Genomic DNA, 21880 nt, shown 5'->3' with positions numbered 1-21880 from the left:
GTTGGATCCTACACATAGAAAATACATCACAGGTTACCAAATTAAATATTACATAGGCATGTTTTTTTTCCCCCTCATCTATAATTCCCACAGATTAAAAAAGTGCTTTATCTCTGTGAGCTAAAAATGACACAGGGTCTTTATTATTTATTGCTGAATATCATGAGTGGGCTGGACTTAATGCCAGTGACATCATTACCGGACATGCTAAGTCGCCGGTATCTTTCTGACCTAGATTTTAGAAATGAGCGGCAAAAACCATATGGAAAGGGGGAAAAAATGCCATTAAGATTGAATTAATTATTTAAAGGCTGAGACAGACAGCATGATGCCTATTTGCCCTATGGCTTACGTCACTACCACAAAGGTCAATGGCGCTCACAGCAAGAACTGGGAGGAATTAGATTAGATTACGAGCTTGGATGAACTGAGACTGAAAAGAGTGCAGAACAATGATTAAACAAGGAATGAACTAGGCTTAATACAGGGGGAAAAGGTCTTGGACAATAACAAATCTGAACTGAAAATAATGAAATATAGGCTGAACAGAGGGGCAAACCTAAGATCAGTTGAGGAACTAAGGAATTTAGGAATACAACCTCCCGTAGCCTAGCGGGAGTGACTAGATCTCTCAGCAAGAAGGTTGAGGGTTCGTCTCTCAGAGCAGACGGGCCTGTGTACAGGTTGTGCTATATGTTCTCTGTGTCCGGTTTTCAGTATCAACCCTAAAACATGCACTGGAGGCCAAAATCTTAGATACTGTATGGGGGAAAACTTTGTAGGCCTGATTGTAGTTCGTGATGCTCCAAATATCCAATACTGAACAGATACCAGTGGCTCTCACCGCTTTAAGAACACAACTTTCACCGCGCAAAATGCCACGGCTAGCAATAGCCTGCTAAAGCTAGTGGAAGTATGCTAATGCAAACGTCATCTAATCAAAGCTGGAAAAACAGAAACAAGTGAGTGCATCAGTAGGTTCAAAAAAGTAGGCGCAGGTGCTCTTCAGAGATCAGGTATCTTACATGAAAAACAAAAGAAAAACGCATTTCGACCTAGAGATGGTCTTCCTCAGGGCATAAGGTAATGAAATAACTGATCTGATCTCTTGATGCGAGTTGTTTATAATGTAAGCCTGTCATATACCCAATGATATTTAGTGTAGAAAAGTCCAGTGATCCTTGTTAAATGTTTTTTCATTAGTTTATACTTATATAGATATAATTCATCAGTGAGAGTGTAAGACTTTGTTGATCTTAAAATGATGAAAAGAAGATCATTCACTGTTTCCCTCAGCACAGCTACTTTTAAGAATGTCTTGTGGTATTTATTAATATCAATAAATAATAATAAGAAGAAACTTTATTTATATAGCACCTCTCACAGATAGAATCACAAAGTGCTTCACAAAGGATCACAGGAAACATTACATAAATTACATAGGAACAATCACAATCACAGCCTTGTCAACTAAAAGCTCGTCTGAAAAGCAGCGTCTTTAGCTGCTTTTTGAAGGAATCAACAGAGTCAGCTGTACGTAGCGACAAAGGAAGGTCATTCCACAATTTAGGAGCAGCGGCTTCAAAAGACAGATCACCTCTGGTTTTAAAGTGGGTTCTTGGGACAGTGAGGAGGTTCTGGCCCGAGGACCTAAGGGTGCGACCCGAGGAGTAAGGGCACAGCAGGTCAGATACATATTTGGGAGCCTGACCATGCAGCACTCTAAAAGTCAAAACTAAAATTTTAAATTCAATTCGAAATCGAATATCGGATATCAGCAGATCCTCAGACCCTCAGTATCGGCATTGGTATTGGCATCGGAAGCAAAAAAAGCTGGATTGGTGCATCTCTAATTGTTGTACTCCTAACAAAGATATTCAAGATCTGCAAATGGGTCCCTGGGTGCTCCACTGTGGTCGCCTACTGTTCCAGAGAGGTTCTCTTAATGCACTAGTTGAATGCACTGTTTGTCTTTTTATCTATTTTTTAAAGCAAGGACTTGCCCCAGAACTCAAAAAACAAAAGAAACTCAAACAAAAACTCAGGTGTAAAACAAGTTTCTCCTCAGTCTGCTCAGAAACGTATAAAGGACAGGGAACCGTGCCCTCACAATTACCTGCTCTGTAGATAAAGAGTGCGGGTCAGTGAGCACCGGTGTGTGTTTGAACTCCTCTTAACCCACTCTGCCCTCTGCCCCACTCGAGTACTCACTGCTGTTCATTAAAGACTCTTAATCTTCTGTCGTTTTCCTCTCCAAGTCTCAGATAATGTCGCTCGTTGGTTTCGTGACTAGAACAGCTTCATCATCTGGGAATTTGGAGACAATTACGCAGCATAATGAGTCTTTTATTATCATTTGTTTACACAGACACGCGGACAAACAAACACTCCCGAGGTAAAATGACACCACTGTATTTTACACAATGGCTTTACAAACCCCACGTCATAGTGGTCAGGGTGGAATATTGCATTGAAGATTACAACAGCAAATGAATACAAATGTAATGCCTGTGTTTACTATGGGCGTTTTTTTTTTACTTTAGATGGGGATCAAATCTAATCATTACATTTTTTCACAATATTGGTTAGATTTTAAATTGTAGTTTTCGAGTTGATTATCAGGAATCAGAAAGCAAAACCAAAAGGACTCCCAAATGTACCCAATCAGTGCTAGTGCATGTATGTGGTACAAAAGCTCAGTGACTGAATTCTGGAGATTCTGAGCTTTAGCCACAAACCTCTATGACTGTCCAGCTCCAGGTTGTTGTGATTGTTGTACCTTACTTTTATAAACCAGTGCACGCTACACTGCCTTTAATTGGGAATTTTCAGATAATGTGTCAAAAGTACAGATCAATACATTCAGTGATTTGAAAATATGCTCCTTCTTGCTGCAGGCGGCATGTTAGTGACCCAAGTAATGTTCATGTAATACAACATAACGTACTTTCTGTGTGGAATATACAGTGTGAATAAAGCTGCTGTCTGAGCATAAATTGACCGCTTGTTGGTGCCGTGCCAGTCTAGTAAAATAAAATAAAAAAACTGGTTCCAAGCCGTTTAAAGCTAATGATGGAGGCAATTATTCCTTGTGGTCAGCTGCTCCATTCTCACTCTTTTATTTGCCCACTGGATTAATTAAAGTGCGCCTGCTGCTGGACTCTTTTTGTTGAGTTGATTGCCAGCTGCACAGTCATGTTCCCTAATTTTATGAGCTTTGCTGCAAAGCATTGTTGTAATGTCTAGGCTAATATTCTAACTTGACAAACAGTATTGTTGATGGGAAACATGAGTGTTCTTCCGTGATACAGAACCCTTGTTTGCAGCAGGATTCAGGGCGCTGTTGTAACCTTAGTTAGCCGACTGGGAATTGCAAAACTATCTCGGACACTCATCTTTCTGTTTTGTGTAAGCATCTATTGTAGCCATACAGGGACATATCTGTGAAAGTGAGGATTGCAAAATGGCCTTCAAAATGGACATTTCAAAAGGGAAATGGGTAGCCTCGCATCCCTGGTCAGTTGTGGCTACAAGAGAGTGAAGAGAATGAATAATGAAAACAGCGTATAGCACTAGGACAAGTTTGTTTCTGGCTTGTAAAGCACAAGTGTAAGAAATCATCATTATTAAAGGGGCTAGATGCAAGTTGGCCATTGCTTACTCACTACTGCCAACGCAGGTCATACGTGTAACTGTACCTTCAATATTAAGCTCGTGCATGATGGACCGAGGCAGTTGTGGTGAATAGGTCTGGTCTTATTCTACACCGTAGGACATTATTGGAACATGTAGGGGGAGGAAAATGCATAATCTTGACCTTTTTAAACTCCGTATAGACCCATTCAGTAGCATCGGTGTACAATACAACATAATGGTAGAAGTTTCTAATTAGATACCCACACTTCAATGACTAGTATCAACAACTTTAGGTCATTTAAATCACTCTATTAAGAGCCCAATACCAGTGCGCCTGCTTTACATGATACGTAAAGCGCTCCCCAGACAGTTAAGCATTGGCAGCACTTTCACAGATATGCGCTTTGCAGACCATAGCCTACTTCAGCATGACTTCAGAGAATGGAGAAAGCAGCTGCAACTGACTTAAAGAAACATTGAACTTAATCAAAATGTGAAGATTTATTACTCGGGCTGTACGAAATGTGGAAAGTGTTCAGAGTCAAACCGCATTGGGGAAAATCTTTAAACCACACGCACGAGCTGGTCCAGTTGTAAGGGTATCATTGACCTTTGAGGGAACTTGTAAAGGCTGTACGTTACAACACAAAAACATAAGAAAAAAAAACGTTAGGAAAATATGTGGGTAGCAGAATAAGCCGTGTGGGCCCAAAGTTACTGGGATACGTTACAATAGTGTTGCACGAGAATTACTTAATCAGGTCTAAGCTCGCAGACAACCAGGGTTGCCAGGGATTTAAAACAAGGGCCTAAAAGGAGTCACTCAAGTCCAAATAAAGATACAGAGAAAAACAATAACATTAGACATAATATTTGCAAATAAATCATCTGCAGTTGATTATTTCATACATATGTTTTGACAGTGGACCCTCTTGATAAAAGTAGAAAAAATATATCTATTTGAGAACTCTTATGAATAGAAATCGATAATTCAGTGAAAATAAAGTCACTGTTCAGCTGAAGCATCTTATAGTGGATCAAAGCTGCAGCACAAAACTAGAGAACCAGGCCTTACACATGTTAATTAACAAGGGCAAGTCTAGCAGAGAAGTTGACACAGAAAGTGTATCAATGAATGAACAGACTTTCTGGCAAATTGCCTCAGTAAATTGGGGTTGCTGCCTTTTTCACTCCTTTCTTTGGGCGTCCCATGTGTCCCGCCTATCTGTGTTGATACAGGACCAACAGCAGACGCACGCCTCACCACACTAAGCCAGACCAGGACAAACACCATTCATCACCATAGCACCGGGACAGACTGGGGGACTTTGGTCATGCACACACAACACATCATACTATCACCACGGCATCACCCTATAGTGGTCGTGCGTGGCCTTTCTGGCACATCAGAACAACCCAATTACAATATGGTAATGAAGTAGCCTGGAAGTGGGGACGGCTGACGAAGCAGACGTCTTCCAGGGTTGAAGCTAAAGTACTATTTTTACTACTGCAGTTAAGCCTGAAGTTCATGTTTAGTTCCCCTCAAAGTGTGGCCAACTAATCCTAATTCAGAACTCCAAATCACTCCAACATACTCTTAAAGGAATAGGCCACCGTTTTTATATACTAAGATATGTTCTTACCTCACTTTAGTCGAGTTAATATATCCCCGTCTGGTCTTTGTCCGCGCGCTCTGTCACGCAAACGGAGCACATACGCAGCCTCTCCCATATGTGACATAGCTCCGAAAAAGCTCACGATAGAAGCTACCAAGCTCTTCCACGTGTTCCCTATTTAAATAAAGTTACGTGAAGTGTTTTCATGCGAAGTATATTTACACAGAAATGTAACGTGTCGATTTTATAAGCAAATAAAAAGGGGGACTATATTGTGAGGCGTAATGATACGAGGAGTAAAACGTCCGCGCAGTAACTCCTAAAGGTTATTGACGGAAGTGAGCGGGGGAAGTCTTTAGGAGTTACTACGCGGACGCTGTGCTCCTCGTATCATTACGCCTCACAATATAGTCCCCCTTTTTATTTGCTTATAAAATCGACACGTTACATTTCTGTGTAAATATACTTCGCATGAAAACACTTCACGTAACTTTATTTAAATAGGGAACACGTGGAAGAGCTTGGTAGCTTCTATCGTGAGCTTTTTCGGAGCTATGTCACATATGGGAGAGGCTGCGTATGTGCTCCGTTTGCGTGACAGAGCGCGCGGACAATGACCAGACGGGGATATATTAACTCGACTAAAGTGAGGTAAGAACATATCTTAGTATATAAAAACGGTGGCCTATTCCTTTAACAGAAGTCTCCAAAGAGCGTACCACAGTTTTCCAAGCCCACCACACTTTATCCCGATAAAGAAAAATCCATGAGGTTCAAAAGAACAATTCATTTGTAGTTAATTAAATCAGACAGAAACATCTGATTGTTTTCATTTACAGACTGTCCAACACATCTAAAACTGAAGATTCTCTGTTCCGCTAAACATGACAACCACAAGCTGACTGAGGCTCCTCCAAAACTGGTGGAAATGGCTGTGACTTTTTCCAGAACTCCCTGCAACTTCCAGCAGTTTGCTTACATCACCGTTTGTTTGATCAGTGTGGGCAATAAAGTTCACATTGGCTTTCCTGGTAACACGGAACAAATTCGTGTTGGAAATCCACAGAGGTCAGCGTATATTCTGGTAGCCTAAAACTGCCCAGTAAGTGTAACAAAATATACACTAAGCGTGACTTTTGTGAGTAAGTCTTAATCTTTAGCCTCAAAGTATTTTTTGCAAGGCCTTTTGAGTTTCACATGTGGAAGTCATTCTCTACGTTTTTATCCGAGCTTGGGATTCGCACAAGAGAACATCATGACTGCATTTATGACAAGAATTTGTGGATGTCATCTTGGCAAAAGCCTGAGATTTGGCTGATGATGGGCAAACAAGTGTTACACAAACCCATTTAAGACATTTGAAGACTTTTACTCCAATGGAATACTGGAAAACTGAGATACTGCTTTGACGCTCACACACAATGGGGACACAGAAACATCGCATAACAAAACTATCTATGATTGTTTTGATGTGTTTCTGGTCAGGAAGTCAAATCATACAGATTATTTGTGTCTCAATACAAACTTCCATGGAGTATTTTTTTTTTGCCTATAATTCATTTACATTCACATATTGCTGCCATGATGAAATCCCCACAGTCTATAATGTTTATTTCATGCATATTGGTAGATATTTATAGGATTACGCAGCTGTCTTGTATCCCACATGCACATTAAAATTGCATGACCATAACACATTTTCAGAAATGACTTTCACTCCACTCAATAAGCAAAGTATGGCTTCATCACTGTACCATATGCATAACCAGCTCCATTGCATTGATAACTTTATCCAATTTATGGTCCAATATGGGAGATGAACAGACACATCTGCTCTAGTCTCCATTACTTGTCCACTTTGGTTGTCTGCTTCTACAATGCCCACAATTTTGCATCCCCACTGCACTATTAGCATCAATTCTAAATCATAAAAGAAGAAGCGATGGCAGCCACACTAGTCCAAGCAACATTGTATCCAAATATTAGCAGTATAGGAAAGATAAACACCACCCAACCCCCTCTTGAATCAAGTCAATGGGAATGAATGACGTTGGAAACAAACTTGGAAACGTGTTAAATGAATGGGGGAAAGCAATCCTAGCAGCAACAACAACAACAAAAAGTTTCATTGCGCGTAAAGAGAGCGTGCAATACTTGCCTCTTTATCTGTGCGAGAGGCGCTCCCTCACGTTGTAAATCCTCCTTGGACAAAAGTAGGATCAAAGCTGGGATTCTCCAAGTAACTCCTCCTGAAGCCCCTCTGCTGCTGCCCACTCACTGCTGCAGCTGCTTTGGCACTTTGCTTCAAAAAAAACTCGTGGCTTTCTGCGCGCACTCCGTTAACTTGGATGATGTTCGGGGAGGCAGCCGGGACCCATCCGAAAGTGCGCCCGCTCTGGAGCAGCTCTGAGCGGGACTCAGTAGTGGTGGTGGTGGTGGTGGAGAGTGCTGGGTCCCACCGGGGCGTTGGGAGTGGTTGGACTGGAGAGTAGCGGCGTCTCTAGCCCGTGTAGTTCAGCGTCCCTTAATCACCTCCAGCCCGGGCTCTCACATGGGGGGGGGGAGGGACGTGGCGTGGGGCTGTGCGCTGCTGGATTCACGTGGCGTAGGAAACTTCACAGGCCGGGCCAGTCCGATTTCTATGGCGTGTGTAGACTACAATAATAACCAATAAGTGCAAGCATAGGCTGGATGATGGAATTCAGGATAGGCCTATACCTTTTGCGCATTGAAAATAGTACCTTAGCATTCTTTTAATTGCATTTAATCTAGGTATAAATGGAAAATTTCAGGTATAAATAAATGAATATGCCTACCTGTTTAGCCTAGTTATACATTGTATGTTTTTATTATCATCACTATCATCAGAAATAACCATCATTAGACAAAGTGCAAAATAAGACAGGACAAAAATGCAAGACTATCACAGTGAATTCTATTTTTCCCCTCTTTTCTTCTCCTTTATTTTTCAAAGGTACAACAACTTGGATTATATTCTACTTATTTGTAGTTTGGGTAAAAGTTGGATATTTGTATGGTCTAAGCTGGACAGTCTTAAAACCAAGTTAAAACTTACACTTCACTGTCTGATACCTCCTTTACGCGATGAACGCACCATTCCACTTTTTCCCTTCATCCCATCAGCAGATCAGCGCGCTTGTCTTCTTGCTCCTGGTACAATATCCCCCTCCTGTGTCTTAATTCTACATAGCAACTGCCTGCAATTAAGCACCGTTTGCCTACACAAACCCAGTTTAGTCTTGCAGACGCACTCAACGCCTTTTGATGTTCAACACACCTACCCTTTCCTTAACATTGGTCTGTCTTATTTTATTATTTTATTAAATTGCGCGATAGGGAAACGCAATGACTTAATTGTAGGGGTGTGCGTGTTTTTTTAGCGTTTGTGACCTACCCTTTAATACTGTAAATTTCATTAAGATTAATAAATACGTAATGAATCTTTGTATTTACCAGTATTTCTTGCTTTTGTTGGGTAAATTCACGCAAATATACAAAGCTTTATTCCCCTTTACAAACTACGCCCCCCTCTTCCGTAAGTGTAGTGACCCAACGCGATTTGACAGTTGTGCGCATGCGCATCGGCCTCCGTAATTTCCCCTTTTCTAGGAGTACGCGTGTGTCCAGCCCGCGATTCACTTTTCGTTTCACGGATTGTTTTTGCACCCCTATCGTATTTCGGTAAGTCGATTGTTTTTCTTTCGTGCATGCGTTTTGCCTAACCGTATCCGTGTACGATTTGGCGAAAGTATAAACGCGAGGTCTTCACAGGTGTCGTCTAAAGTCGGGAAGCTGGTCCGTCTGCGTTTTTAAATCTCATTTGTACATCGTGTGTGATAATAGGAAAACAATAGCCAGCCACGTATTGCAGCTCTAAATCGAAGACGTGAGCGAAGATGTACGCGTTTCTTATCTGTGAATATTACTGCGTGGGTTAGCTAGCGTTAGCTTCCGGCTACAACAAGAACTAGCAGTTAACTTGTTACAGATAATTAGATTAAACACAATGCCTAGACTCTTGGCACATCTCCACTATTAAGCTATTTTAGTCTGATTGAACGCCGCATTTGATTGGAAATGTGTTGGGATTTTTATAAGTCGATGCTCAAGTTCCATGACAGAGTTGAACTGCTATATAATTAGCCAGATTGATTTGAGTAGCTAACACTAAGTGCACGGCCTTCACAAAATGGGGGGTTGCCACTGTGATTGTTCTTGTCCATGCTAACCGTACTTTTCCTGTGTCTGTGTGTGTGTTTTTAGAGAGTCTTTTATGAGTAACCAAAGGCAGCAGAAGCCTACGCTAACAGGCCAGCGCTTCAAAACTCGCAAAAGAGGTAAGAGTTGGCTGTGGTTCTGGGTCTGTGCCCTGGGTTTGCACAGGTTGAGGCGTGTGCTGTAACTTTCGTTTTGTGTGTTATCTTTCTCACAAAGCAACGTGCCTTATAAATCTATGTAGACCATGTGTTTGTATCCCAAATGCACCAGTCAGGATTTTTGATCACATGTTATGGTTTTTGAAGAAATTGTAATCTACTGAATAAAGTCCCATTGTAGAAATTATGGGTGATGTATTCAGTTAAGCTGGATCTTGCAGCTGTTTCCACCCATCCAATTTGACATATTTTCTCCACCAACAACTGGTATGTTTAATATTATTAAATTATTTATGCATTTTAATCCGATGTCTGATTCGGTTATGTCAGAGTTACATTTAGCTAGACTCAAATATACTCGTATGTGAAAACTCCTATCTGCTACCTTCACTTGATAAGACATGCCACCCTTGCTTGTGCGCACATGACTTGTCAGAACTTGATTTCGTCACAACAAAATAATCCACCCTCTTTATTTACGTCAAACCTGTTAACCATGTAGGTTGTTCCTCTCCCAACATAAAAATATTTCAGTAATGCCCGGACACATTTAAAACGTGTATGTGTGAATATCTTTCCAAAGTTATCCTTTGCTGTTTTCTACTCACTTCAATTTGTCATAATACAAAATGCTTGAATTACGTTTTGGGTTTTTTCTGTGGCAGATGAAAAGGAGAGGTTTGACCCTACACAGTTCCAGGAAACTATCGTACAAGGTCTGAACCAATCTGGCACTGATTTGGAAGCTGTTGCGAAGTTCCTCGATGCCTCTGGTGCCAAACTCGACTACCGGCGCTATGCTGAGACCCTGTTTGACATCCTGGTGGCCGGCGGAATGCTGGGTAAGTGACTGCTGTCAACCTTTAGAAACAAATCATTGGTAGCACTTTTTTATAACTGAAGGGAAGCAGGCAAGTAATATGTCTCAGGGAGGTGGAGGATTTATGGTGTTGCGCAACTCTTTCTCAAATAAAACATTGTTTTTCAGCCCCAGGAGGAACTCTATCCGATGACATGACCTGCACTGAGTTCTGCCTTTTTAAAGCACAAGAAGACATGGAGACAATGCAGGCTTATGCACAGGTGTGTCAAAGTTTTACAATGTGTTCAGAAAGTTTTCACAACTCTTACTTTCACTTTGGTATTACAAAATTATATACCAGAATTTCCGGCTACTTTTTTCCAACTTTGAACCTTGTGGCTTATGTAACGGTGCGTTTAATTTGTAGATTTTTATAGTCTTACAGAATATTGTGTCGTATGTCACCCTATCACTGTCTTCCTCCACATCATGTGTTGGGGCAGCAGGATGCCCTCCCACGCTATAGCTAACGTGGCTTTGAGTGTAAAATAAATGCGCTTAATTCTCTCACGGCTGAAATATTATGGAGGGTCCAGCGATGTACAGGTCTCAAAAGTAGCTGCGGGCGGTCACCATGGATCCAGCTCCAAGCAGCTTTGAACACTGGGAAACTCCCGAGCTCCTAAGACTGTGTGTGTTAACATGCCGAGGAGGGCGGCTCTAAACCAGCCATTCTACCAAGGAGCAGTTGCTGTGCAGCCAGTGCTTTTGTCTTGACTGAACACACGCACGTTTCAGGAATAACATAATTGAAGTTCTTAACAAACATTGATAAGTTAATGTACCTGTTGGCCACCGTTCTCTTGGAACATTTTACCGCGCAAATACAAAAGTCCTGTATTTCCAGCGATGATGCTTCAAATGCGCTTAGAACAGCTGCAGCTTATAGACCAGTGCAGCCTGTATATGTAAAAGAAATATATATACATTTGGTTGGCACGGCTTCTATTCAGGTGCGCTCAATAGTCCGGAATTTACGGCAAATGCATTTTGAACTTCAAAAAAAAAACATGTGCAGTTTCGCCCTGTTTTAGAATAGCAATTAGCCTGGCTAACGTCAGACTAAAATCACAAGTGATATTTAGTCTGGGAACCACCAATTCATTTTCTCGTAGGAGAGGTGTGGTTTACGATCGTCCATAGTCGTTTATTGGGCGATATGAAAAAAGAAAAAAAAAAGTATCATGCGTCTGCACGTAGCCATGGCCAATCGTATCATCGTATGAGATGACGTATGACGTACCCGCTGTAAACTTTTGAGATAAACTATTTAGAACAAGGTCTAAAGCTTGATCGAAAAATACCATCGTGTCTGCTGCTGTCATGTTGGATCCGTAAATAAACTTTTTATTTATTAATCCGTAAATAAACTAAATAAACTACAAACTTCCGTATATCGTCTTGCCGACCCTCCTCGCTCTGTGATTGGTTCCCAAATCCATGCGAGAATTTCGGCCATGGTCCCGAGGCTGCTGTGCAGTTCGAAATGATTGGAGCGCACACAGCAGCATGGCGTTAGCCAGGTTAAATAGCAATAGCAATCCACAGCATTTCGTCAAAAAGTTTTGTTGATCTGAACACTAATTAAAACCGTTTCTCCGTGGCCAGTGACCCACCAGTAGAGAACGACTGCTAGATATTAATACATTAAAAATCAAATGTAAACCGTTCTATTCTGTAAAAGTAAAACATTTTATTGTGACATTGTATACGACAATTCCAGGCGCGCTTGTGTTGCTCTTTTGTGAAGGTTGTGTAAGGTAATATACCCACCAGGCATTGTTATGAATCACCAAATTTCCAGCCCCATATTCAACAAACTTGACCTGCAAATAGCTTGTCTACATTCAAAAAAAGACTAGCCCATCCTCGGTTGATTGATTAAAAAAAAGATTTAATATTATCAAAGTTTATTTCTATTGCACTTTACAACAACACTTGGCTTTACATTAAAAAAACAGAAAAAACATTCAGCATGAAATGACACAAAATATAAAAACACCAGCACACTAAACAAAATAGATCAGTACTCGGTGTTCCGGAAGGCATGTCTAAATGGGTGAGCCTTTAGTCTGGACTTGAACAGTTGACGTTTTCCTCAGTGTAACGTGTAAACAAAACATGACACCTTTTAATCAGTAACGGTTACGGTCTCAAATATAATGAGGGCTGTACTTGTACATGTCTGGGTGTGTTTTGTTAACTGGCTTGTTTTCTTTAGGTCTTCAACAAGCTGATCCGGCGTTACAAGTATTTGGAGAAAGGCTTTGAGGAGGAGATTAAGAAAGTGAGTTTATACTTTACATAATCCATAACCTTCTGCCTATGTATTTTTACCATTTAGCTTCTGGGATTGTGCGTGCTCCTATTAAAGTGCTTTTCTCCCACATTTGCAGCTGCTGCTCTTCCTCAAGGGCTTCACTGAGTCAGAGCGTAACAAGCTGGCCATGCTCACAGGGATTTTATTGGCCAACGGCAACATTTCGGCCTCCATCCTCGGCAGCCTTTTCAACGAGAACCTGGTCAAAGAAGGTACATGCTCTGCCTCTTTGGGCTGCTTTGTCACGGTGTAAAGGCAGGGCATTCTCAAAGTTATTGCGTACTTTCAGTTCTCTTTTTTTTTTTCTAATACCTCAACTTCTCTGCATGCACTTTATCTTGGTATGTCCTGTCTCACCGAGGTCTGTTCTTCTGTCCTACATTCTTGTGGCCATTTTGATAATTTTGCATTGAATTGATGAAGCCATTTTGGACTCTATCTTGCATTGTTCATTCAGTCCTCACACTTTGTTCGTCGAGTGTTGCTTTGTTGTAAATACTATACCAATTAAATCTAGGCGTTTTCAACACATATATTTATAAGTGCTGTTTAGCAGTTCATTGCAAACACCTCTAGTGAAGGTGCGAAAAGGATTTGGGTAATGCGAATACATAAATGCCAATGATTAAGCGCATATGACAGGTTTTAATGCTTTTGGAAATATTACTTATTCAGATTAATCATATCTAAGAAGTAATTATTTTATTTCAGTGCTGCAGCAGTAAAATGAAAAAATATTGGGCAGGAAAGTTATTTTTATTTGAAGTTTTAAGCTAATGACAGGCTGTCAAGAAGCTGAACTCCCTCCCTTCCCTGCTCTTTCTGTGCTTCTACCTCTCACCCACCATATAATCACCCATGTAATTAAAGTCTTTTGAGAGGTGACATAAAGGTAAAGTTCCATAGCAGTGTCACTCGTTTCCCATTGACGTAACATGGTTGGCACGGCAACAGCTCAAAATTGTTTACCTCTATCTATGTCACTTCCTGTCAGTGTGCAATAAGGAAGTGAAACTATAAACATCACAACAATGGTCAAACTAAAAGCTGGGTAAATTTTGTTTTGTAAAATCTTCAATATAATTGAGTTAACCATGATTTAGCAAATTGTGTCTAATGTGTCATATGCACATTAAAGTGGGGATGTGCAAATTGCTTCTTGGTTTTATTACGGTTTTATGAAATGATAGATATGTTACAGTGCAAGGGAAGTAATGCCCTGTTTATGAACATTGTTTTTGCCGATCATGGGATTCTTATTTATTTATTTCAAGGATACCCGCGTTGAGATGAACCATCTCCTTTTCAAGGGGGTCCTGAACACAAAATATAATGTGTATCATTTGTTTAAAACGTAAAATGCCTACCACGGCCCCCGGATGTGACGACGTCGCGATAGCTCATATTTAAAGACGCTTCTCTTTTATAGCCAAGCACTTGTTAACTTCTGTGTACAACCTAAAAACGTGTCTTCAGTCTGTCCACGTTGACATTTCCTGATGAGTTCTCAGGTTAAAGGGGTAATGCACAAAAGACTCAGTTGTTTTGTTTTTAGAAAGTTAGGTCCCCTTTAAGTTATGGCCAGTTAACCCCATGGCCCACAGTCCAGTAGCATTTACAGCTCCAAAATAAGAGCGTTTCTGAATGCCTTGTCCCATCATTGAAATCCCTTTATGACCACAGAAGTTGTATACAAAGTGGTCAAATGTGGCATTACCGCGCTCTATTCCTCTATGGGCCACCTACGCCTTAATGCAGTGCTGAACTTTTGACTGTTTTTGTTTGTAATGTCCAGCTAAACCTGTGTGTCTGTGTCTAAGCGTCTTCTGTGTTTAATATCCCTTTGATCCCCTCACACCCTCCGCTTCTCCGAGTCTAGACCGACGCTTCTCACTGAGCTGCTGTTCCACATAGAGCGCTCTCTAATTGCCTCCTGCAGAGCTCTGTTTACTGACGCATTACTCACACCTAGCTTTATCCCGGCAGGTCTGCACTCCACAGCTGACACACACGTTTTTTTCTGCATTTGTTCAGGTGTCTCTGCCGCCTTCGCTGTGAAACTTTTCAAATCCTGGCTCTCCGAGAAGGACATAAACTCGGTGGCTGGCAGTCTGAGGAAAGTTGGCATGGACAACAGGCTCCTGGTAAGGGCACTCCGCATAAAAACTGGTATTAAAGGTGTAGCAATTCGAGCTGCAGATTATTGGCCTTGGCTGGTCGTTTGGCAGTCGTCTATTGGGTGACAGTGTAATTCCTTTACATTTCTGATAGCAGTGCTCTCTTGGTCAAGTCTGTAAATTGCGTATTGAGCATATTTTTATTTACTTATACTGGAGGTTGAAATATATAAAACTGCATTTTGTTGTTGAGAAAATGGCCAGGGAGACCAAGAGCCCAAACTCTAATCAAATCAAAAGCTCTAAGTAAATCACTAAAGACTCTTGATAAATCTTTTGTCATTCCCGATTTATTTTTCCCCTTTTTGACAGGAGCTGTTCCCGGCCAACAAACGCAGCTGTGAACACTTCTGCAAGTACTTCACTGACGCCGGACTCAAAGAGCTCTCGGACTTCGGTAAAAACCAGCAGTCCATCGGGGCTCGAAAGGAGCTGCAGAAGGAGCTACAGGAGCAAATGCTGCGTGGAGAACCTCTGAAAGATGTAAGCTTTTAGTTCACAGCATCGACTTTCTTTCTCATCACTCCACGGACAAAGAACTCGGGGTCAGACGTTTTAACCTTTTATCTCTCTTCTTGAAGGGGCAAAGAAAAAAAAGTATAGCTAGTCCAAGATTTCAGTCCAGTCAACCTGAACATAGTCTTTTCCTTCAGCTTTCTGTATTGTGCCATTCATACAGTGGCCTCTATTTAATCCCTGTAGAGATGAGCGAACAGCAACAAGCCTGATTCAATGATCACTTAGTCACCAATTAGTCGATGTGATTTTAATCGACTAGAATTTTCATTGGTTGGCTCAATGTACCAGTTAAGATTGTCTCGATTTACAAAACACCTGTGGCAGCTCGACTTTAACTTATTTCATTATAAAAAACAAATGTGTTGCTCCTTATATTCTCTGACCACCTGCACCAAAGTCTAGCCAAGACCTAGGGGTCCAGAGATGAGTTTCGATGTAGATTCTCAGTCGTCCAGGTGTTTGATTCAGTCTTATAACATTAAAACAGAGCAAATGGACTTTATGGCATTTAAGAGATGTTGGCGTTTCACTCCCCGTCCAGGGAGCTTCCTCATGGCTGATTTATGTCCATAGTGCATTGGGTTGACTGCCCATTTACCTATGTCCACTTTGACTGCTACTTTAAAGGCCAAGGGTGGGAAGATTAACAGATGTGTGTTAATTTTATTGACTAAAATATTTAGTCGTAATTTTAGTCAAACTACTCCTTTTGTACTAAAACTAAGTGTTTTATGAGACTAAAACTATAACTTAAATGTCCAGATATTTTCATCGACTAAAATAAAACTACATAAAAATGAAAACTAAAATCTTCTAAATTTCCACTGACAGTCTGAAAGCCTCAAATCATTTAAATTCTATGCCAAAGGAACTGAGTTTTGTTCATGTGGGAGAAGCTCCATGAAGCAGAGGACCTTGATTAAATATGATTATAATATTATAATTGCATGTGAATTCACTTGACTAAATTTAGGACAAAATTGGTCAACTAAATTTACATGCAATTTGAGTCGACTAAAACTAGACTAAAATTGAATTACATTTTTGTCAGAAGACTTGAACTTGCTTGAAGTATGTTGTCCAAATGAACATTGCATCGATGCATAGATTTGCAAGTGCATTTGGGAGAGAAGCCAGAGTTAAAAGAAAAACACAAGATGCATCTGTTTTGCATGCTTGTATTGGATATATCTACATACATTATGGCTGCAAATTCAATTAAATTGGTTTGTCTTTGAAACTAATAAGGCCAGTCTGCCATAGCCACCACATCATAACTCGGCATACAACAGCATTTTTTTTGCTCCGTAATAATAAACCATTGTAAGTGGTGTTTGCAATTCTAGCCCCGTGTCAAATGGATAACTGTAGAAAAGGCATCTGTAGATTCCTTCATTGTGTGGCTGATTTCTTTTGTGTTTTGGGACTGCACAGATTATTGTCTACACCAGAGAGGAACTCAAGAAGAACAATATCTCAGAGCAGACGATGATTGGGCTGATTTGGGCCAGTTTAATGAGCACCGTGGAGTGGAACAAGAAGGAGGAGCTGGTGACCGAGCAAGCCATCAAACATTTGAAGGTAGTTTTTAGGATTTTATTATGTTTTTGGCAGCATAATAAACATGAAGGTCATAATCTCACATTGATTGCAGATCCTGTTTAAGATTAGCAGGAGAATAAAAGGTGAACTTGACGGAGTTTAAAAATGTTAAAATGATACCACTTACATGCTTAAGCAATGTCCCAATATGTAGAATGAGCCCAGACCTATTCACCACAACTGCTTCTAAAATCCTGCACTGCCACTCAAAAAGTTAATAATTTGGGTCCGAATTACCGTCATGCACGAGTTAAATATAGAAACTGCAGTTACACGTAAGACCTGTGGTGGCAGTAGCGAGTATAAAAAGACAACTTCTATCTATTTCCTTTAAGTGACAAAACCTGATGCTGTTATTTCATCAGTACGATATCCTTTGCAGAGACGGCACATCCGTTGCATGAAGCTTGCTAACTCTGCTGGTTAACCCTTTAAAAAAAATCTTGCCTCAAGTGGAGGAGTTCAAGTATCTCGGGGTCTTGTTCACGAGTGAGGGACGGATGGAGCGTGAGATCGATAGACGGATCGGTGCGGCGTCAGAAGTGATGCGGTCGCTGTATCGGTCTGTCGTGGTGAAGAGGGAGCTGAGTCGGAGGGCAAAGCTCTCGATTTACCCATCGATCTACGTTCCCACCCTCACCTATGGTCATGAGATTTGGGTCATGACCGAAAGGACAAGATCGCGAATACAAGCGGCCGAAATGAGTTTCCTTCGCAGGGTGGCTGGGCGCACCCTCCGAGATCGGGTGAGGAGCTCAGTTACCCGGGAGGAGCTCGGAGTAGAGTCGCTGCTCCTTCACGTCGAAAGGAGCCAGCTGAGGTGGCTCGGGCATCTGTTCCGGATGCCTCCTGGTCGCCTCCCGCGGGAGGTGTTCCAGGCATGTCCTAGTGGGACAAGGCCTCGTGGAAGGCCCAGGACACGGTGGTGGGACTATGTCTCCGAGCTGGCCTGGTGTCGCCTCGGGGTCCCCCCAGAACAGCTGGAGGAGGTGTGTGTGGATCGGGAAGTTTGGGCATCTCTGCTGAGACTGCTGCCCCCGCGACCCGGCCCCGGATAAAGCGGAAGAAAATGGATGGATGGTATTTCTTTAGAAGGGTCTGCATAAGAAACTTTAATTTTTATTTCTGATGTCTTTCTACAAAGGGACTTCATGGAATTGCAAGTTTGGGGCTTTTGCAACCTCCTAAAGCCTCATGTTTTTGTTCAGATTTGAAAAGCAACCTCTAATACTGTAGAAAACGTGTTCAACTAATTAACTGCTCTCTCTCTCTCTCTCTCTGTGCTTTTGTAGCTATACAGCCCATTGTTGAACGCTTTTACCTCCCAGGGCCTCTCCGAGGTCACCCTTCTGCTCAAGATCCAGGAATATTGTTACGACAACATCCACTTCATGAAAGCCTTTCAGAAAATTGTCGTGCTGCTCTATAAAGGTAACTTATTTTCTTTATAAAACTTTATTTTTTATTCTACCTTCTCTCTGTTGGTGGCTCTATTTGCGGAAGCTCGCTAGGTAACACAGTAATGCCAGATGGCTGGAGATTATAGCCAAAAGTTTGTCTTGATTGATGTAGTCAACCTGCCTGGCGACATTTGTTTTTCTAGCACCTGCTGATGCATCTGTGCATTTGGCAAAACACTAAATTGTCCTTTTTTTTATGTTTATTTTTTACATCTTAGCCGATGTCTTGAGCGAGGGAGCCATTTTGAAGTGGTACAACGATGCCCACGTCGCCAAAGGGAAGAGCGTTTTCCTTGAACAGATGAAAGCATTTGTTGAGTGGCTCAAGAATGCAGAAGAAGGTAAGCACTTTCCATCCCAGATTTGTATTTTTTTCCTTTTTTGGGCTTGGTTATTTGTGAAAATCTTTTTTGAGCTAACTTTGACTCAATAACAAACAAATGTGACAGATTTGTCAACTGCATTTATTTTTCAAAATGTGGCACCAGGAATCTTTTCCTACTTTTTTTTTTGCTTAAACCAACTCCCGTCATGTTTGGTCACTTCATCTTTAAATCTTCTTTGGCCTTCACAAAGCCTCTGACTGTAACCTCAACATTCTAGTGTTCATATATTCACGAATCACGATTCCACCTCTGCAGATGACATTGCCATGGGCAAGGGCATATTCCAAACCTTTTGAGAACCTTTTGGACTCAAAAGGGGAACCATTATTAGAATCTCAGCGGGTGCCTACACAGGGACATTTCATTTGATATTTTAGACTGTTAAAAACACAGGTGCCTCGTTTGTTGTGTCATGCTTTAGGCCTTTTCAACAAAAATCTGAGGTAATACAGTATTTAAAAATGTATATACTTGGCATGGAGTGAGAGTGGGTCCCAATGTCTCACCAGTTTCTTCTCTCCTCGTAAGTATTTGACCTCCAAATGTACTCCAAGGTCTCGATCTAGCTGAACTCTAAACAGGGTTCTAATTAAAGTGTAATATTTAAACTGAGTGCAAACTGTCTAAGCCAGAAAAGTACCAAATGAATGAAATGAAGAGTTTAGAATTGCCCTTTTGTGCCACCTGAAGAAACCAAGTACCATAGTCGTACACATACAAAGGGAAGGAGAGGAATTTATTTGTATTGTGCCTTTCAGACGTAAAAAGCTTTTACGAGCGACAGTGTAACATTCCTTCCATATTCGTTGGTGGTAAAGCTATGTAGCCACAGCTGCCCTTGGGGTAGACACAGATGTAGCTGCACTGATCTGCACTAATGGACCCTCCACCGCTTCCTTGGTGTTCCCAGATTCTAACCAGGCCCCTGCTTGGCTTCATAGAGATCATACATGCACAAGGCGATATGGACACAACTAGAGAACCACTGGTCCAAATCACATCACTGAACAGCGGTGTCAATTTCTCCACATTTCTCCAAGTTTGACATTTTTCTTTGTCTTCCCAGAGTCTGAATCAGAGGAAGAGGAGGCTGACTGAGAGCGCTTGGAGACGACTGCCATTTTTTTTGCGATTTAGTATTTTTTACATTAACAGCACCAAATGCAGTGCAGAGTTTTGTAACAGGTATTTTTGGGGGTTTCCGTTTCCTTGTCTCTTCTACCTCCTCATATCTAGATCGACTTGTAAGGGCTTTAATACTGGTTTATTTTAGATACCAACTCTTTCCAAAATCAATACTCTGGTCTTTGTACTCTTGAGATGGACTGGACTCGGAGCCACATTTATGTTTCAATAGATCAAAAGCCCCTTTCATCCATCAGAAGGGAACTTTCTTCAAAAATTGTTCCCTTTTAAAAGAAGCCTTTAGCAGCATACCTTTCAAATGTGGTTCGCCTTCTCGGATTTCTTGTTTGCCAGAGGCGGACATCTTGCTCCTCTCCATGGTAATCCTGTTTACCGACTTGTACCAATTACATTTGTACCAACTGTGTGTATTATTGCAGATTTTTTAGAGGTTGTCTATCATTGGTATTGGTTGCCATTTTTAAACAATGTAAAAAGTGGTAAAATCCCATGAACTGAATTAAAATTTGTAACTGAATCATGTTAAAGCTGTAGTTTTTAATTTTCTGTACCATGAGGTTTTTTTGTTTTTGTTTTTTTTAGAATAAAGACACTGCTTTCCCATGATGGCGGAAGTTATTGTCTACAGTGTCAATCACCCTTGACAAGCGGATAAGGAAAGGAACCAATGTAATAAGATCTATCTGACTTTTGCCACACAAATAAACCTAATAATACTATATTTTTTGAGTACAGTTTTCAATAAAAACAACGCAAAACACACCAAATCTAGAATAAATTGTGTGTAAATTGGTCAGACTTGTTTAAGTGGTCTAGGGTGGTTATTTACCAAGCGTTTGCTCATGTGCGAAGTGAGTGGCACATGCAAAACTGGATCAGCAGAGTCATTTGTGCATTATGTGCTCATGCAGCATTGTCTTATGTACCGTATTTTCCAGACTAAGTAGCATTTTTTTCATAGTTTGGTTTTGGGTGTGACTTGCATATCAAAATATATAATCCCACAATGTTTTCACACTGACAGCTGCTAGATGGCGATTCTCTTAAGTGGACTTGGACAAATGGGAGTTCGGACTAATGGGCCTGTTTTTTTTTCTGACTAAAGAGATGTCAGACTAACGGCACCTCTGTCCAATGGTAAATTTTTGGAATAATGAGACATTGGACTAATGGCATGGCACCGATTGGCCACAGCTAGAGGAACAAGTCTGCGAATGGGTGCTTGAACAACTTGTTGCCGGGAGAGGCTTGTCAAACGTGCAGTTTTTTTGGCCGGTGTGACTTGTAGTCCGGATTATACGATACATATCATTTAGGGCCATATTATTGTAATACAGGCAACCTCAAACATGCTAACAAAATGGCATGTTTTTCAGTTTATTAGCAGCACCTGTCTTGATAAATGTCCCCCCAAGTGTAGTTTACCAATCATTGTGCTAACATTTAAAAATTCTGGCTTTACCCACTGACGGGCAATTATGAAATAAGTTAATACTGACCAGAAGTAATTTCTACCGTTGCAAAGCCCTTGTGTCCTAGATGGGTTTCTGGGGCAGTGCTATTACGTATTGCTTCAGAATTGTTTTGGGTGGTTCAAGATCCAAGTGTTGTTGGAGTTTATTTTTAAGAACACATTTAGGGGGTCCATGAGCAATATTACAATTCTGAAGTTATTGAGCCATAAAAGAAATCATTTGAAAGTCTTATTTTTTGGCAGCTCAACCCACCTCCTGTCTTTTAGTCCAAGCCTGGATCT

At 41.1% G+C, this 21880-nt stretch overlaps 2 protein-coding genes across 3 annotated transcripts in view; one reads left to right on the top strand and one right to left on the bottom strand.

The window, feature by feature from the left end:
- The window catches only part of myo1b (myosin IB), an 89328-nt gene extending 81496 nt beyond the window's left edge, over positions 1–7832 (bottom strand). The window contains exon 1 of one of the 2 annotated variants that reach the window (XM_079563382.1): positions 7410–7832. The gene's annotated coding sequence lies outside the window, so the exon portion shown is untranslated. The remainder of the gene's footprint in view (positions 1–7409) is intronic. The other variant, XM_079563381.1, reaches the window with a different exon arrangement.
- A 1013-nt stretch (positions 7833–8845) lies between these two features.
- Positions 8846–20600, top strand: LOC306968145 (eIF5-mimic protein 2-A-like). Its single transcript, XM_079563453.1, has 12 exons — positions 8846–8957; positions 9540–9613; positions 10318–10494; positions 10641–10735; positions 12736–12801; positions 12911–13046; positions 14869–14978; positions 15324–15494; positions 16965–17111; positions 18425–18563; positions 18811–18933; positions 20045–20600. The coding sequence occupies exons 1-12, from the start codon at positions 8851–8853 to the stop codon at positions 20074–20076; spliced, it is 1377 nt and encodes a 458-aa protein (XP_079419579.1). The 5' UTR covers positions 8846–8850; the 3' UTR covers positions 20077–20600.
- Positions 20601–21880: the final 1280 nt, after the last annotated feature.

The sequence above is a fragment of the Gobius niger genome (genome assembly GCF_951799975.1).
Source record: "Gobius niger genome assembly, chromosome: 9".
NCBI classification, from domain to species: domain Eukaryota; kingdom Metazoa; phylum Chordata; class Actinopteri; order Gobiiformes; family Gobiidae; genus Gobius; species Gobius niger.
The sequence above is the reverse complement of the archived record's forward strand: the minus strand, read 5'-3'. Positions and strand labels throughout refer to the sequence as shown.

Bases quoted from the DNA above. Each gene is read 5' to 3' on its own strand.
- LOC306968145 (XM_079563453.1), top strand. From the start codon at position 8,851: ATGCGCATCGGCCTCCGTAATTTCCCCTTTTCTAGGAGTACGCGTGTG. The intron at 8,958-9,539 runs GTAAGTCGATTG...GTGTGTTTTTAG, and splicing joins TGCACCCCTATCGTATTTCG to AGAGTCTTTTATGAGTAACC. The intron at 12,802-12,910 runs GTGAGTTTATAC...CCACATTTGCAG, and splicing joins TTGAGGAGGAGATTAAGAAA to CTGCTGCTCTTCCTCAAGGG.